Below are 19,004 nucleotides of genomic sequence, written 5' to 3' on the forward strand. Positions count from 1 at the left end.
AAGGATAACATTTACTATAATTTTACTATGCTTATTTTGGTAAGGAAAGCCACACAGAGGCTTATGCTCTTCAGTACCCTAACAGCAATAACATTGAAATGCTCTGTTGTTATGGATAGATCTATCATGCATCACCTTATATGAATAGAGAAGAGAGAGAACAAACTATCTTGCCAATGTTTGCAGCACTGTAAAAATACATTTCATAATAGCCATGCTAGGAAAAAAAAATCTATTGTCGATGTGTATACTTTTTGCCTTAAAGTTTTAAAAGCCATTTAAAAAAGCTTCATACCCCGGATACTCTAGTTAGTATCATTTCTGATTTTGTTAACTTAGGTTATTCTGAAAGAGACAAACCTGCTTGGACCTTGTTTATTGCCAGAGCAGAAAATGGGAAAACAAAACCCTCTATCCTTTCTTTCCTCCAGGTTAAACTGAGCTAAAGATGGCGTTCCAAATATGATATTCAGTAGTTTGAGGTTCTTATTACAATTCCAGGTTAAACTGAGCTCAAGATGGCTTTCCAAAATATGATATTCTGTAGTTTGAGGTTCTTATTACACCTGGAAGAGTTAGTATTATTTTTGCAATGCAACTTCTGGGTCGGGAATTTGTTTCATTTTTTTCCCATTTATACATCTTCATTGAAATGGGCCTCACTATTTGGCATTCACTTAAAAAAATAGTTTAATTTCCAAAGAGTTTACGTTTCTATCTTACTAAGCATTTCAGTAGCACAGATTGAAATATAATAGTTGTGTTATAAAAAATTTTGTTTTCATTAAGGGGTAAGCAAGATCTCTGTGTAAAGGGTCAAATAGTAAATAACTTAGGCTTTGTAGGCCATTTAGTCTGTCTTAACTCAGTCATAATGCAGAAGCAGCCATAGACAATACATAAATGAAGGAGTATGCCTGTGTTTTTAATAACACTTCATTAAAAAAGTAGGCAGTGGGCCAGATTTGGCTTACCAAATAGTTTACCAACCCTTCCTATCTCTCAAAGATCTGTTCTTTGAGTGAGATTTTTATTAAAAACAGAAGTTTGATAGTTTTTGTGATATACACCAGCTATATAAGTTACTGAACTAAAATGTGTGCATATAAAGTTACCAATCTTGATGTGTTTAAAAGTGAAGAAGATGTAAATATCATGAAAACGATTAGTGGGTAAAGTAGATAGGTCATTTGTGTGCTAAGAGTAATGTAACTTATGGGAGGATTAAAAATGAGATCAAACAGAATTGCTGTGAGAATTTATGTCCAGGTTAGATGAGAAATAAATACCAGTTCTTTTAGTGATTTGAAATAACCGTTAAGAAAAAGTAATAGAAAATCTTGAGATAAGGGAATGGAAGCGAGCTGAAAACATAATATTGTATTAATGCCATATGGCTAACTCTTGATTTTTTATTTTGTAAATAAGTGATTCCTTTTCACCATTGACATCTGCTTGCTTAACTTGGGATATGTCCCATTTGTGGTGGGTTTTGCCACTGTTCCTTGCTTTAGCAATCCGTTAGGATCCTTGTTTTTAGCGAAGTGCCTTGACTCCATTGGGGATCTCATCTGGCAAAACTGGCTGGGGAAATTTTCAGGGCATTATTTGTTGCTACATAGGAGTGTTGCAATCGCAAAAAATTTTCCCTTTAATGGATAGTTGAAATAGGATCAGCTTGGTTGATTTTGGTGTGCTTTCCTTAATAACTGTACAATTGAGAAGTAGTCAGTATCTTGGAAGAAGACTTCTTTATTTTTTGACTAGTTCTCTGTCTAAAAGGGTTTCTATTAATTAATGCCCCAAATTTAAGAATCTTCTTTCTTTAAAAAGTGAATATCATTATTGTGACAGTGTAAACTTTTGAGTAAATAGTGTAGGAAGAAGGTTAATATAATGTACATCAATTTTGAAAATCATGATTTTAGTCAGTGCCAAGAACGTACTTACTAAACAATACTCATTCCTAGTGAAGACATTTTTAATATGTTAAAAAGAAGAATTCTTTCTTAATACTTTAGAGTCCTTCACCAAATGTGAAGATTAGGTTCAGGTTGCATTTCCGATTGCTTCTTTCAATTGAGTGGAAGAGATGCCTGCTATCGTCACTTGTTTCATAAGTTATTGCTAATGTAAAAAGATAGAAAAGTAAAATGAAAAATTTGGAGAAAGACCAAAGTACTATGTGCAAATGACCTGATTTCAGTATTTTGAAAGTCCCAAGGAGTACACTGAAAATTAGCTTTCCTGAACACTTAACAGTAATCCTTACAGTAAAAGAAGACGCATTTATAATAAGAGCCACAAAATAATAACCTTAAAAGTTGTGTGAAGTTGCCAAAAGATAAACCACAAAACCTAACTGGGAGATAAACCCCTGTTTTGTAGATTCTATTTTTCACACCTCTGTCCCACAGAAGGCTTATATCAAGTGGGTAGTGGCAGCTGGTTAGTGGTGCCCCTTGCCCCACTCCCAGCTCCTGCAATAAAAGGAGAATCAGGGCAGGGCAGCTACTAAATAGTGCAGTCACGCTTTCTCACACAGCTCTGTGTTGCGAGAGACCTGTTCTGGTGAGCTTGGCAGCCAAGTGGCAGCTTATATCTGTCCCAGCTTTCTAGGGGCAGAAGAGCTATGTACATTCAGCAGCTGATGAAAATTGGCAGGTCTCATCTTCCCTGGTTCTGGCCTATGGAAGATCCATACTGGGAGGTGGCAGCAGATTCTCCCCTGTGCCCTCCCGAAACCACCAATACAGCTGCTCTGGGGGTTACATTCAATGAAGAGCCAGTTTATCAACGGTCCCCCCCCCGCCCCCCGCCCCAACCTGCTCCATAGCACAGATGCACAGAGGTTCTCTTAAGAGTTAGAGTGAGCTTCAAGACTTGACAATACACTGCCCATTACAAGGTGCCTGACTTTATCTGGAACAGACTGGAGCAATTTATACCCCAGAGTATTGTTGGAAACAATAGAGCAATCACCTAGCAATTAGTGGAGACAAACAGTTGCTGGCGATACCAATAGATACCTACCGGAAGCTTAAAGACAAGATCAGGGAGAGAGACAATTGATAAAACCACAGACATCCCTTGTGATCAGAAACAATATGTGCGTGCTCAAGGCTGCAGCCACATAGGATCAACCATGGGGAACTTCTGAGCTACGAGTCCCTGGCTGAATGTAGGGCAAAGCTTGTAAATTCCCTAGATAGTGAAAGCAGTCTCCAAGCCACACAGCTCCAATGGTAAAGGTTGTAAATCTCACCGATTCAGGGGGCTTAAACAATCTCTGATCAATCAGTGGCTCATCACTAAATGGTGCTGACTCAGAAGCAACCCCTAGAAAATCAGGCATAAAGATACAAATGAGGGGGAAGCAAGTGGAGCAGTAACATCAGAGGCTGCGTGCTGTGAGGGAATACACTTGTTGAATTATTCCAGCCGAGTCACTAAATAAAAAGTCCAGCGTGTGTGGGGGGGAGGACCAGTATGCAGAGATCCTGCAACATATTACCTAAAATGTCCAGTTTTAACACAAAATTATGAGGCTTTCAAAGAAACAGGGAAGTGACACATACTTAGGGGAAAATGTAGGCAATGGAAACTTCCTTTGAGGGGTATCAGATGTAGGATAAATATTAAGCAGCTATTATAAATATGTTCAAAGAAAACCAGATTTAAAGAATTAAAGGAAGGTATGCTGACCATGTCTTATCAAATAGAAAATATAAATAAAAACAATTATAAAAAAAGAATCAAATGAAAATTCTGAAGTTGAAAAGTAAAATGACCGAAGTGAAAAATTGACTAGAAAGGCTCAACAGTAGATTTGAACTACCAGAAGAATCAGCAAACCTGAAGATAGATTGATAGAGATTATGAAATCTGAAGCATAGACAGAAAAAAAGAATGAAGAAAAACAGTCTTTCTCACTACATACACAAAAATTAACTCAAAATGGATCATAAACTGAAATGTAAGCGAGAACTATAAAATTTGTAGAAGAAGATTTGGAAGTAAATATTTGTGACCTTTGTGTGGGCAAAGCCTTAGATATGACACCAAAATCGCACATGAAAAAAATAAGAAATAATTTTTTAAAGATATATTGAATTTTTATTAGAAGAGATTGTAGAGCTGATCTATTTCATCTAGTTTGGATTAATATAAACTTAATCTCAATAATAAAAATTTTGCTCTATATAACAGCCTCATGCTGTTATTGTCACAAATTATATCTTTATAAATTGTGTGCCCATCAACATAGATTTAAAATCATTGCTTTATGCATTTGTCTTTTAAATTAGAAGGGAAGAAAAAGTTACAAATAAAAAATACATTTATTCTGTCTTTTATATTTACCTATGCTGGTGTAGTTTTTTTCCATTCAGTTTTTTGCATTCAGTACTTTGACTATGTCATCTCATTGCCTTCTGGCCTCCATGGTTTCTGAGAAATCAGCTGTTAATCTTGTTGAGGACCCCTTGTATGTGATGAGTCACTTCTCTCTTGCTGCTTTAAAGATTCTCTTTGTCTTTCAACAGTTTGATTATGATATATCTGGTGTGCATATCTTTGAGTTTATCTTACTTGAAGTTCCTGGAGCTTTGTGGGTTGATAGATTAATATTTTTCATCAAATTTGGGAAGTTTTTGGTTATTATAACTCAACATGGATCAAAGACCTGAATGATAGGGATAACACTATAAAAATATTAGAAAAATATGTGTATATTTTTGTGACCTTGGATTAGAGAACAATTTTTTAAATAAGACACTGAGAGCACAAGCAATCAAAGAAAAAGTAAAGTGAAATTCATTAATACGAAAACTTCTGTGTTTCAAAGAACTCAAGAGCGTGAAAAGACAACTCACAGATTGGGAGAAAATATTTTCAAGTCATGTATCTGATATGGGAATTGTACCTAAAATATATAAAAATGATTAGATATAAATTTTTATTATAAATCAATAGTAAAAAGACAATTAAAAAATGGTCAAAGGATTTGAATAGACATTTCTCCAAAGAAGATAAACAAATAGCTAATAACTACATGAAAAGATGCTTAACATCTTTAGTTGTTAGGGAAATGCAAATCAAAACCACAAGGAGATAATACGTCGCACCCTTTAGGATGGGTATAATCAAAAAGACAGACAATAGCAAGTGTTGGTGGGTATGTGGAGAAACTGAAACTCTCATACATTTTTGGTTGGAATCTAACATGGTGCAGTCACTTTGGAAAAAGTCACAGTTGGGCATTCCTCAAACTGTTAAACATTGTTACCATATGGCACAACAATTCCACTTCTAGATATATACCCAAAAGAAATGAAAAACATACATCCAGTCAAAAATTTGTACACAAGTGTTTATAGCAGTATTATCTATAATAGCCAAAAAGTGGAAACAACTCAGATGTCCATCAACTGATGAATGGATAAACAAAATATAGTCCATCTGTATACTACATTGTTCAGCAATAAAAAGAAATGGAGGGGCCAACCCAGTGGCATAGTGGTTAAGTTCACGTGCTCTGCTTCGGCGGCCTGCGGTTCACGAATTCAGATCCTGGGGGCGGACCTATACACCACTCATCCAGCCATGCTGTGGCGGTGTCCCACATACAAAATAGAGGAAGATGGGCACAGATGTTAACTCAGGGCCAATTTTCCTCACCAGAAAAAAAAAAAAGCAAATGGAGTACTGATACAAGGCTATACCATGGATGAACCTTGAAAACATTACGCTAAGTGAAAGAAGCCACTCACAAAGGACTACATATTGTATGATTCCGTTCATATGAAATGTCGAGTATGAAAGTCTATAGAGACAAAATATATTAGTGGTTGACTAGGATGGGGATTGGTGGAGAATAGAGAGTGTTTGCTTATCAGTATGGAGTTTCTTTTTGAGGTGAGAATGTTCTAAACAGATTGTGGTGATGATTGCACAACTCTGAATATAGTAAAATTCACTGAATTGTATAGTTTTAAGTGGATGTATTTTATAGTATGTGAAGTATATCTCAATAATGCCTTTAAAATTATCAACTAGTAAGTTGGTTAACTATTAGAAGGGGAAAATTGGATGCTAAGGAATAAGAAATGGCAAATGCAGGAATCAGCTACTATTTCTAGGACTGACAGAAAACAAGAAACTAGGCACTTGGAATAGGGCTCCCCAACCCCTGGTCTGAGATTCAGACCTTATTGATGAGGTTGTAGCTGCCACAAGTACATTCAGCCTGCTAATAGTGAAGAAATTTGCCAGAGGGTGCAGGCCCAAGCTAGTCTGTAGGAGTAGTCAATTCAATGGCTGTGAAAATCATTGGAGGGTGCTGGTCTGCTAGAGCTGCTCTGCTGTAAACTGCCTGCTGAGTGTTAAAGAAACTCACTGGAAGGTGCTAGCAGCCTTGAGCTGGTCCACAGGAAGTTGCCTCGTTGAATGGCAGAGAAACTCTCTAGAGAGTATGGCCAAGCTGAAGCCTACTGGGCGGTTGAGAAAAATTCACTGATGAGCACTGATGGGCTAGAGCCTGTTAGCAGAAACTGGCCTAGAGTGTGGCAGAAAAGCTCAGTGGAGGATGCCACAGGCCACAACTAGTCTGCAAAAAGTGACTTGCTAGGTGGCTAGAAACTCACTGGAAAGTGATTGTCACTGGACTTCCCCAATCCACTGATAGGAAAAAAGCCACACTGGAACCGGGAAGGGATATATATAGATATAAGCAGCACCCTTATTGGCTGCCCATGTTCTGCCTCCTTGGATGCCATGTTCTGTTAACCTTATCCATAACTCTGTGAGTCAAGCTCCCTTGACTGGCACCTTGATCTTGCCAATTGTTATGATAATAAAGACTCCCCTGGCTTCTGATACTTAAGCACTGCTATCGGTGTGCCAGGATTTCTGAGCATTAGCCCTAGCTACCATTAGCCCTGACCAGCAGAGCAGGACCACCAGTGAACTTCTTAGTGATGCTTGTTCCCCTCTTACTAGTGAATTTCTGATGGCCTTGGTGAACACTCTTGCCCTCTGGAATGTAATTCTCTTGTGAGTCTTCTGCCCTCACATAATATATCCACTCCAGCATGCTCACTTCCCTGAGTCTTTTAATTCTTTCTTCCACTATCAGCTATAGCAATTCAGGCATTTCAGCCTCCATCACTGAAGGTCATCACTTTCTCTAGTCTTCCACCTAATGAGTTTGCACTATATTCTAGGGTCCTTGCCAGAGTGTTAAATCTTTTATCCTGTGAAGTGCCCTTAAGTTAATAAATTCTTCCTTATCTAGTCTTATATTCTGGCTCTTTTGCTCAAGCATTCCCAAAATCTAGTCCCACGGTACTCCCTCAGCTCCTGTCAGTACATGGTGCCTAATTCTTCGATCTCCTTCAGGATTTATTCTTTTCCTCCCTTAGCAGACCTAGCACATCCATAGGTGGTTCATGCTGCAATTTATCTTTAGTTATTGGTCTAGCAGCCAGGACAGGAAGTGGCGGCATTTCCTGGGAGAGATTTCTGTTGCCTTGCTGGGGAGAGGCCTCTGCAGTGTCTTCTTACACAGGCAGAGTGCTAGTTCTTAATGAGAGCAGGCACCTGTGTAGACTCTGAGGGTTCAGAGGAGTCTGGGAAGCCAAATAATTGGTGGCATTCACCACCAATGATGGATTCATCACCATTCATCACCAGATACACTCATCCCATCTGAATTCCATCTCAGGTTTTCCTGAACTAGGACACTGACCTTGGCATAACAGACCTGTCTTGGTTTAGCATTAAATTATCTTTGCAGCTCAGCAACTCTATTAAATCCTGAGTTTGGTCTTCAGCTTTTTCTTCTCTTCCAGTGCCGGAGATTAGAAATTGGGTCACCACTTTGTACCACGGATGGTCCATGCCTCAAATACCCTCAAAATAGGGTCTCATTGTCAGCTGCGTGATAAGTAATCTGGTCCAAAGGCCCCATCTCACTGCCTGCTTTCTTGGACTACTCCTTGTACTAACTCTGTCAGTTGGGTTTTCTGGAGAGAAGATGCTGAGATGGAGCTTAGAGTGCAAGAGGTTTATTGGGCAGTAATGCCTGGGAAAGATTAAAAAGGAGGGACCAAGATGAGTAAGAAAAGCCTTCAGACCGCAATATAGATCTGACACTGGTGAAAGAAAAAGGTTGGTGAATGGAAGCAGGATTGTGTATAGAGAGCCTCAGATTGCCATGCATCACTGGTAAAGTCAGCCAATCCAATAGGTACTTCAGCTCAAAAACTGTCCTTGAGAGGAGTTCCATGTTGGGCAGAAATGGACAGACTGAGGGCTGCCTGGGAAGAGCCTAGGGAAAAGCTTAAAACCCAAGGCAGATACTGAAGGCACTAACAGCTAAGGCTTCAGCTAATTGCACTCCTCACAGCTGAATGCCAAGATTGTTATTGATGGGCGATCCAAGCAGTGCACCTCCATGGCTACCACAACACGGGGCACTATCTAGTAGTGCACCATTCCTGTAACTAGAGTTCCAAAAGGGGAGGAGAAGAAGGATAGAAAAAATATTTGAAGGAATAATGATTGAAATTTTTTTCTAAATTTGATGAAAACTATAAATCCAAATATCCATGAAGCAACAAGAAGCTCAAGCAGGAAAAGTGCAAAGAAAACCATACCAAGACACATCATAATCACATTCTCATAATCACAAGTGATAAAGAAAAAATGTTAACAGTAGCAGAGGAAAAAAGCACACATTGTGTACTGAAAATCAAATATAAGAATTATTGCAGACTTGTCATCAGAAACGACACAAGCCAGAAGACAGCAGAATGATATTTTTAAGGTACTGAAGGAAAAAAAAGTCATCCTAGAATTCTTTATCTAGTGAAATTTTCCTTCCAAAATGAAGATAAAACAAAGATAGTTTTGCATAAGTGATATCTAAGATAAGTCATCACCAGCAAAATTGCACTGTCTGAAACGTTAAGAGAAATTCTTCAGGTGGAAGAAAAAGGATACTAGATGGATATTTAATCTATACAAAAGAATTAAGAGCACTGGAAATGGTGAATAAACAATTAAATATAAAAGACTTTTTCCTCTTTGTTTAATTTCTTTTATGGACAGTTAAACATTTAAAGCAAAAAATAACATTATAGGGTTTATAACATATATAAGTAAAAATGTATAGCAGTAGCACAAAGGCGGGGCAGGGGGAATGGAGGTATAGGCTTGTACTTGAAGATAGACTGTGATAAGTAAAAGATGTATATTGTAAAATCTAGAGCAACCATTAAAAAGAACAAAAAAAGGAATGTAGCTAATAAGTCAACAGTGAAGATAGAATAGAGTTTTAAAAAAACCCAACCCACCAGAAGGCAGGAAAAAGGGAAAAAAAACAGGAAAAACAGGTGGGATAATATAGAAAACAAATAGAGGCATAGTAGATTTAAACCCAATCATATCAATAATTACATAAATGTAAATGGTATAAACACTCGCATTATAAGTCAAATTGTTGGAGAGGATAAAATAATGTAGGCTTCAGAACAAAAAAATCATACTAGGGACAAAGAGGAACAATTCTTAATGATAAAGAGATTCACTCACTAAGAAAATATAACAATCCTAAAGGTCTGTGCACATAACACCAAAGCTTCAAAATATATGAAGCAAAACTGACAGAATTAAAAAGAGAAATCCACAAATCCACAATTATAATTAGGCATTTCAATACCTCTCTCTCAGTAATTGATAGAACAAGAAGACCAAAAAAATTGGTAAGGACAGAGAACACGAATAACACAATCATTCACCATGAACCAGATGATGTTACAGAACACTCCAGCCTGCACCTTCTTTACAAGTACATATGGGACATCCACTGGATCGTTACAATTTTCAATAAATGCAAAGGATTGAATTCATGCAGACTATATTTTCTGTCTGCAACAGAATTCAATTGGAAATCCATCTCAGAAAAAGATTTGGAAAGTCCCCAAATATTCAGAAATTAAACAGCATTCTCCTGACTGACCAATGGGCTAGAGAAAAAAATCACAGGGAATTTGAAAATATTTTGAACTGAATGAAAATGAGAAAACTATATTATAATTTGTGGGATGTTCTGAAGCTGTGCTGGAGGGAAATTTTCAGCTTCAAATACTTATATTAGAAAATAATACAGGTTTAAATTCAATTATGTAAGCTCCCATCTTAAGAAAGTATGTAAAGAAGAGCAAATTAAACCCAAAATAAGTAGAAGAAAGGAAATAATAAAGATATCTATGGAAATCAATAAATAGAAAACATGGGCCGGCCCAGTGGCTTAGCGGTTAAGCGCGTGCGCTCTGCTGCTGGCAGCCCGGGTTCGGATCCCCGGGCGCGCACCGACGCACCGCTTCTCCCGCCATGCTGAGGCCGCGTCCCACATATAGCAACTAGAAGGATGTGCAGCTATGACATACAACTATCTACTGGGGCTTTAAGGGGAAAAAAATAAATAAATAAAATCTTTAAAAAAAAACCAACTGAGAACATGAATGAAACCCAAACCTGGTTCTTTGGAAAGATCATAAAATTGATAAACCTTTAGCTAGACTGATCAAGAATGAAAGAGAGAAGGTATATATATATATTACCAACATCAGGAGTGAAAGAAGTATATTAGTACAAATCCCATAGACCTTAAAAGGATTATATGAGAATATTATTATCAACTGTATGCCAGTAAATTTGGTATTCTAGTTGAATTACACAAATTCCTTGAAAGATGCAAATTAAAAAAACACCAGGGCCGGCCCAGTGGCTTAGTGGTTAAGTGTGCGCGCTCCGCTGCTGGCGGCCCGGGTTCGGATCCTGGGCGCGCACCAACGCACCGCTTCTCCGGCCATGTTGAGGCCGTGTCCCACATATAGCAACTAGAAGGATGTGCAGCTATGACATACAACTATCTACTGGGGCTTTGGGGGAAAAAAATAAAATAAATAAAATTTAAAAAAATAAAATAAAAAAACAGAAAAAATAGAAAGTCTCAATAGCCTATATCTGTTACAGAAATTGAATTCATAATTAAAAACCTTCACATAAAGAAAATGCCAGCCCAGATGGCCTCATTAGTGAATTCTATCAAACATATTAGGAAGAAATAGTGTCAATGCTATATAAGTTCTTTCAGAAACTAGAGAAGGGAACATTTTTCATGTCATTTTATGAGTCCAGCATTACCCTGATACTAAAATCTGACAAAGACACTTTAAGAAAAGAACACCACAAACCAATGTCCTTTATAAATGTATTTGCAAAAATCCTTAATACTATATTAGCAAATCAAATCCAGCAATATATAAAATGGATGATATATCATGATCAAGTACGATTTACTCCAGGAAGGCAAAATAAAATATTCATGATACATACATTTGTCAAGGGACTTGTATCCAGAATATATAGAATATTCTTAAAATTTAATAAACAGAAGACAACCCAATTTTTAAAATGGGCAAAAGATTTGAACAGCACTTCAAAAAAGAAGACATATGCACTTGAAAAGATGTTCAATATCATTAGTCATCAAGAAAATGCAAATTAAAACCACAACAGGATACTACTACAAACCTACTAGAATGACTAAAATTAAAACACTGACAATATTAAGTGCTGATTAGAGTGTGAACCAACTGAACTTTCATACATTGCTGATGTCACTGTAAAAAGGTACATCCACTTCAGAAACATTTTGGCAGTTTCTTACAAAGTTAAATGTGTACTTTCCACGTGACCTAGGATTACCACTTCTAGGTGGTTTACCCAAGAGGAATAAAAACATGTCCACACAAAAACTTCCACATAAATGTTCATAGCAACTTCAATCATACAACTCCAAACTAGAAACAATCAAATTCCTATCAATGAGTGAAGGGAAAAACAAACTGATGTGTATCCATATAATGGAATAATACTCAGCCTTGAAAAAAAACTAGTGATACACATAACAATATGGATAAATCTCAAAAACACTATGCTGGCCTCCAAGTCCCAGAGAGTCCTTGTCTAGATTTTCCTTTCTTTCCCTTCTTGATGCCATCATACTAGTCTGGAGCCTCAGCACTTTAGGCCTAGGTTAACCCAACGGCCACTCTGCCTCCAGCCTCTCCATTTTCAACTGCACTCCTTTACTGTCAGAACAATCTTCATAAAACACTACTTTATGTCATCATGAAAACCAAACAAAAATGTAAAACAATCAGTATTGTGTTAACAGTTAGTCCAGTTCTTCTAATGCCCCAGCCTCCAGGAGAATACCTTCTAAGATTTCTTACCAGACCAATACAGTAACTTTTCCTCCTATTAGTGAGTCTATATGTGCATAAAAGTCTTCTGACTTGTTCTGATATCCAATTCAATGAATTACCCTGAGACTCTTAGAACTACATGGTCAAGAACGTAACATAAGTCTCTCTCCTCAGACTTTTGTCCCTTGGTAAGAGGCACTTCCATTCTTCCAGTTATCCAAGCTTGAAACAATGGAGTCAGTATGGACTCATATTTCTCCTCTATCCCCCATATACAGTCAGTTAACTTTGCTGTGTTAATCCTTAGGCATTTCCCTTATATATGTTTCTTTATAAGGCCCTGGTCACTACCACAATTTAGGCCCGTATCTTCTCACAACAGATTTACTGCAATAATACTCAAATAGCATCCTTTACCTCTAGACTTACAAGTAGGGTATTTGAGGCTTCAGCTATGGCAATACCATTTGTTGAGACCTACTATGTTCTAGGTATTTGTATATATTATTCTCATAAAAACTCTGCAAGGTAAATGAGAGAACGAGTTCATTGAGTACGTTCTCCAAGATTATACAGCTAGTAAGGGACAGAGTCAGCAGGAATAAATCCTAGGCCTAAATGGCCCATTTATAGGTAAGAAAAAGATAACAAATAAGATAAAAAGTTCTACATTTGTCTGGGGAGAAAAAGGATGAGACATTGCACTTGAGATAACAGGTAAGTGCTTTTGATAGGGACTTTTATTCTACTTATTTTGTTTCTTCAAGGGTTATTCTCATTGTATGCCATTATTTTAAGTACAGTAATCATCCTGGATAAAAGTTCTGTTTGATATTTTTATAAAATGATAACTCTGATTTTAAAAGATTTTTGAGTGGCTATTTAGATACATTGAAGGACTTGACATTATTTATGCATTTCATGTGCCTGACATACATACTGACAGACATACAGCAGGCTCAATAAATGTTGGATGGTTGAATGAAAGAAAAATAACTAACACTTTGAACTTTTACAGTATTTAATACACTCATTGAACAACCCCATAAGGTAGGTTCCATTATCATCTCCATTTTACAAATGAAACCAAAACAAATAACTTGCCCAAGTTCATACAATCTGTTTTTGGTGGACCTCGGATTAGAAGCAGAGATTGAGACAACTCACTTTCAAGCCCTTGCACTAAACCACAGACGTGTCCTGCTTCTCAGCTAATGGAGGAGTTACTTTTAGGATCATTCAGGTATTTAGTAGACTAGTATGTTCATCTTGATGCTTCAAAATTTAAGATGTAGGTCAAGGGTCCTTAGCCTTGGATCTTTGGACCTGGGCCCTAGGAGCCCATGTACTTCATGAGATTTGATGAGATTTTGTGTGTATGCATAAATGCATTTTTCTCTTGGGGCAAAGGCTCACAACTCTCATTGGTTTCTCAAAGATAATAATCATGGATGGAGAGAAATTTGGGATTTTCTTGAGACACAATTAAAATTATTAAACGTTCAGGGGCCGGCCCCGTGGCTTAGTGGTTGAGTGTGTGCGCTCTGCTACTGGCGGCCCGGGTTCGGATCCCGGGCGTGCACTGACGTACGGCTTGTCCGGCCATGCTGAGGCCGCGTCCCACGTACAGCAACTAGAGCGATGTGCAACTATGACGTACAACTATCTACTGGGGCTTTGGGGATAAAAAAGGAGGAGGATTGGCAATAGACGTTGGCTCAGAGCCGATCTTCCTCAGCAAAAAGAGGAGGATTAGCATGGATGTTAGCTCAGGGCTGATTTTCCTCACAAAAATAAAATAAAAAATAAAATTATTAAATGTTCAAAAATACTTAAAGGTGGGTTTGTTTGAAGAATTGTCCACAGACTACTTTTTATCTCTGCAAAGGAGATTTTGGTTAAGGGACTAGGAATTAATGTTTGTTAGGCACGACTAAATGCCAGGCACTTAACATATACTAGCTTATTTTAACTCTTGTATCATTACCAGGAAGATATTATTTTACAAATATAGAAACTGAAGCTTAGAGTGTTCAGAAGCATGCCCGATAACATACTGATAAGTGGTAGCTCTAGGGTACCCAGACACGACTCTGAAGCCAGTACTGCCTCACCTTGTGGTTAGACACAGCCGCTAAGTGCCAAGGGCATCCAGTGCAACTATGCTGGGAGGCAGGTCTTGAGTGGTTTCCACGGCAACGCTGCCTAGAAATAGAGGCCCAGTTGTATGGCATCTGAAGGCCATTTTGAAGAACAGGCATTCAGTCCTGCTTTAAGATCATGTCTCATGTGCTGCTTCACATCTTGTCTTCACATGTCTGCATTCTGTTCTCTGGGACTCCCTTTTAGGCAAGTCTGTCACAGCTGCAGTAAGAGTGGTCTAGCTCCCAAAGTGCAGGGTCTCTGAACTGTTGCCCTGGCTAACTCCTTATAGCTCAATTCAGGCTTCTGCTGGCCACAGGCTTAGTCTTCCCATCTCCACTGTCCATTTGAGCAAACTTGAGCAGCCTTCCTATTACTGCAGCTGCAATCTAATTTGCAATGCCCTTGAAACAGAAAACAGGAACTGAAGTGGTTTTTTTCCTTCAGCAGTTACACAACGTACTTCTCCTTGACTACTGACTCCTATTTCACCACCTAGCTTGCCTGAAAATCTCCCTACGCAAAACCATTTGTTTGTCAAGCATTGAAAATCACAGACAAGGCCTTTGAGATCTCTTGAAAGCTTTTCCAGTCTCATAGAGAATCCCATACCACTTGCAGAGGAGGGTGTTAGAGAAGTAGGTAGGGCCACCTTCTAGTGGACTCTTGTATGAGGTGGGAGAAAAGACTGCTGTCTTGGATTGGATGTTTCTCCCACCTTTGGGAAGGAGTGGATTCCTCAGCAGAAATTGGCTTATCTCCCAGAAGTTGTCCCAGCCTCTGCTCCAAGAAATCCACCCCAGCAGTGCTGAGTGTCAACCAACCAAGGATTAGTACAATCTCATGGCTATGCTCCTCCACCTAGGCCACTTGGGGGAGGAGATGGGGCATAAGAGGTTGTTATGGAGCCAGGATCTCTGTGGTAGCAGAAGGAATTAGTGAGGATTTACTTAAGTAGAAAACAATTCCATATAACACTGAGGAAAACTCATACTAGAAAACTCATACTTCACGCTACAAATGGATACTTTGCTTTACAAAAGATAAAGCCAGTTTTCTTTGATTTGTGAATTATCTCTTCTAGTACATTCTAAATGATTCCATTGTTTTCCTAAAAGGAAAAATGACTTTCCATACAAAATTTCCAAAACTCATTTATAGCTGATTTGTGAAAAATGTATATGGATTGTATTAGTTTCCTAGGGCTACCATAACAAAGTACTACAAATTAGGCGACTTAAAAAAAGCAGAGATTTGTTGTCTCAAAGTTCTGGAGGCTAGAATTCTGCAATCAAGGTGTCAGCAAGGCGATGTTCCCTCTGAAATCTATAGGCGAATCCTTCCTTGCCTCTTCCTAGCTTCTGGTGGTTTATTGGCAATCTTCAGCCCTCTTAGGCTTGTAGATGCATCACTCCAATCCTCTGTCTTCACATGGCATTCTCCCTGGATATCCTATTTTCACGTAGTCTTCTGTCTGTGCATGTCTGTGTCTGTGTCCAAATTCCCCCTTTTTATATTGCAATAGGGCCCATCCTAATAACCTCATCTTAACTTGACTACATCTGTAAAGACCCTGAAGGTCACATTCTGAGGTACAGGGGTTTAGTACTTCAACATATCTTTTTTGAGGGGCACAACCTAACCCATAACATAGATAGTAATCATGAAAGTATATGACATTTAAAAATACAGTTATCTTTACAAGTGAGTCTGTGAGTTACTCTGAAATCTTACCCTCTAGCCTTTCAAAATCCTTTCAGGCACTGCTATCTTATTCAGTGATCAAGTGTGTTCCTCATTTAATTATTAGATTTATCATATAATACATTTCTGAGATGATCTAAGACCTTGGATATGGCTGCTCACAATGGTATCTTTTTTATTCCTTAGTGTTCATTAATGTCTGCTTTTCTGCTCTTGTTCTGTGGGATGTTTCCCCAGACTTTTAGTCTAGTTTTGCTCTCATCCCACTTCGAACCTCATATCAAGTTTAGGGTCCGTTTAATAGACATGCATATCAAAGAGGGTATAATTTTCTTTAATAAGCAAAGCTAACAACATAATCATGGACAGGAACTTCTAGAAAGTTCATATCTATATACATCTCCCATGGTTGGGAGCTTTCACAAAAAGGAACCATTATACCCCTAATCTGTACTTACAAATATCATACATTGTCTATATTTTGTTTTCTACACATTAAAATTTTAACCAAGACATAACTGTCAAGCATTGACAGCAGATATCCTAGTTACATTAGTGCACCAGTGACCATTGTGGTGGTCTAAATTTCTAGCAGCTTTATTTTCTCCAAGAGTATTCTTTTCTTATTTTGAAAACAGAGTGTTATTTTTTTACAAGACTGAAAATACTTTACACTTGGTTATTTTAAATAAAGACATTTATTTGGAGAATATTAGTAGCATGATAACTCAACCTCACCAGATATTAACAGTTCATCAGGTCAGGCAGTAGAACAAGTTCATCTGAGCTTCTTATAAAGAAATGGATGACTACCTCAATAGCTGCCTCCATCTTCTATTTAATTACTGATGATTCATAATCCAAAATATGAAGTTTTGAGACTTTTTCTCAAAAGTAAAAAGAGAGAAAATGTCTGAAGCAATGAAGTTGATCTTTTTTTAAAATTTATGAAACTTTAACTGCGTATTTCAGTCTTGTGGAATCTTTTGTGTTATTCTGACTGTCGATAAGAACCAGGGGACTATGTTGATGATTCTTGATAATTTCAGCAACACTTCCAAAGTACTAGAGCAAGAAAACATAGATGAATTATACATTGGCATTGATGTTAACTTTGAACTCCACTCCTCCCATCTTCTCCCACTTTCTCAAGTTAGTCAAAGTTACTAGGTTCCAGCTGACATTCTACCCAAAAAAGTCTAATTTAACAAAGGCTGTAACCTTCAAGGTAGCAGACCTTGGCCTTTCCTATATTCATTAAGACTAAAAATACAGCTGACAGCTGAATTAGTGTAACTACTTAGAGAAATTACTCCACTGAGTTATGATGTAATATTTTAATATTTTGTTTTTCATTTAGTGTCAAGTGTAAACCTGTCATACATTGAATTTATCTACATTCTTTACAAAACATAGATTATCTGTTATGTTGCACAAGTCTTAGATACAAGGACTGATGTAAAAATTAACCTTAGAATTTAGTGTCAGGACAGAGTTATTTCCCAGATTAATTTGTGTTTGTTTTTGTGTTCTTTTTTGAATAAATAAGGAAAACTTTATAAACCCTCACATTTTCATTTTTGCTTTAGCTCCTAGTAAGTTTAAAGCTAAATTAGTGCCTAATTAATAATGGAATTTCATGCTAGGCTCTTACCATATGTATTTATTTCTCCATATATTAATTTCTATTGTCTACGGGTTTTAATTTAAGGTTACCACAATTTTTTTCAGAAAAATGATCACTGTTTTAAATGAAAGAGAAAATAAATGTAACACAGACCATGAAATAAAGTGCATAGGTTATACAAAAGTGTTACAAGCTCACAATAATTAAATAAATGCATTCAGAGTCATTTTTTAAAAAATGGTAATTGTTTTCCAACAGTGCCATAAATTTAGCAATTATCACCAGTTGATTTTATTGTCTTTTAATTTTTCATATAAAGACAAACATCTGGAATAAAATTTTTTTAAGTCTTCACTAATTATTTGGATAGCTTCCAAATATCTATATATTGAATAAGGTAAAGTGTTCAGAATACTAGTCAACTTTTTCAAATGAAATACCACTTGTCTTTTAGATAATTGGCTATCTTAATATTAGGTCAGGGAGGAGAGGTGAGAGACAGGGACTTTTGAATACTTTAGTCTTTCTTTCTTTCTTTCTTTCTTTCTCTTCAATCATTCAGCCCTCTTGCAATTGCCAATGAAATTCTTTTATGATATTCATAAAGACATTCATTCTGTTTGTTTGGCATAGCATGTTGCTAAACTGAATGCAGTTGGAAGCTAAATTTATGGACTAAAGAACCAAGAAATGAAATAGCACAATCTCTTTGAAGTGGATTCCAAATGAAAAAGTGTTCTGAATCCAGGAAACATAGGCAAGAGTTGCTGTATTTACATAAACAAACATCTCATTTTGTTCTTCTAGTCCGTGCATATTTTTGAGAATTGCTTTGTTGCAGTGTCTGAGGATTGAAATGTTTGAAGTAGGGAGTGGAGTTGAGCTGAAGTGGTTGAAGTAGAGAGAGCAGTTGAGGCATATTTGTGATTATTTTGAATGAAGAATTGAGAATAACTTAGTTGAAGTTCCCTCTCAGTGCTCTTTTTTCTCCTCTCTACACTAATTCAGTATATTTGAGATATTCATACCTGGACAGAAAAGCAACTTGTTTGATAACTCAAAATCTCATGGTCAATATAATAAAGCAAACACATATCAAAGCTATAAAATTACTCAATACTGTGTCTACACAATGCCAAAACAGCTGCATAAAAAAGTTCAACTGTTAATCAATTGGTTACTTTTTCTACCCGTTTACATGCAAACACAAATATAGACAAACATATTTTTCAAAATATCCACATAGTTGACAT

General features: G+C 37.2%; 1 protein-coding gene across 1 annotated transcript in view; it reads right to left on the reverse strand.

Annotated features, from left to right (window-relative positions):
* Positions 1 to 16,386: 16,386 nt before the first annotated feature.
* Positions 16,387 to 19,004, reverse strand: part of BLNK (B cell linker) — a 77,328-nt gene continuing 74,710 nt past the window's right edge. The window contains exon 17 of the mRNA XM_058543631.1: positions 16,387 to 17,189. Coding sequence (XP_058399614.1) covers positions 17,070 to 17,189 — 120 coding nt within the window. The 3' untranslated portion in view covers positions 16,387 to 17,069. The remainder of the gene's footprint in view (positions 17,190 to 19,004) is intronic.

This window comes from Diceros bicornis, chromosome 6 (assembly GCF_020826845.1).
Source record: "Diceros bicornis minor isolate mBicDic1 chromosome 6, mDicBic1.mat.cur, whole genome shotgun sequence".
NCBI classification, from domain to species: Eukaryota; Metazoa; Chordata; class Mammalia; order Perissodactyla; family Rhinocerotidae; genus Diceros; species Diceros bicornis.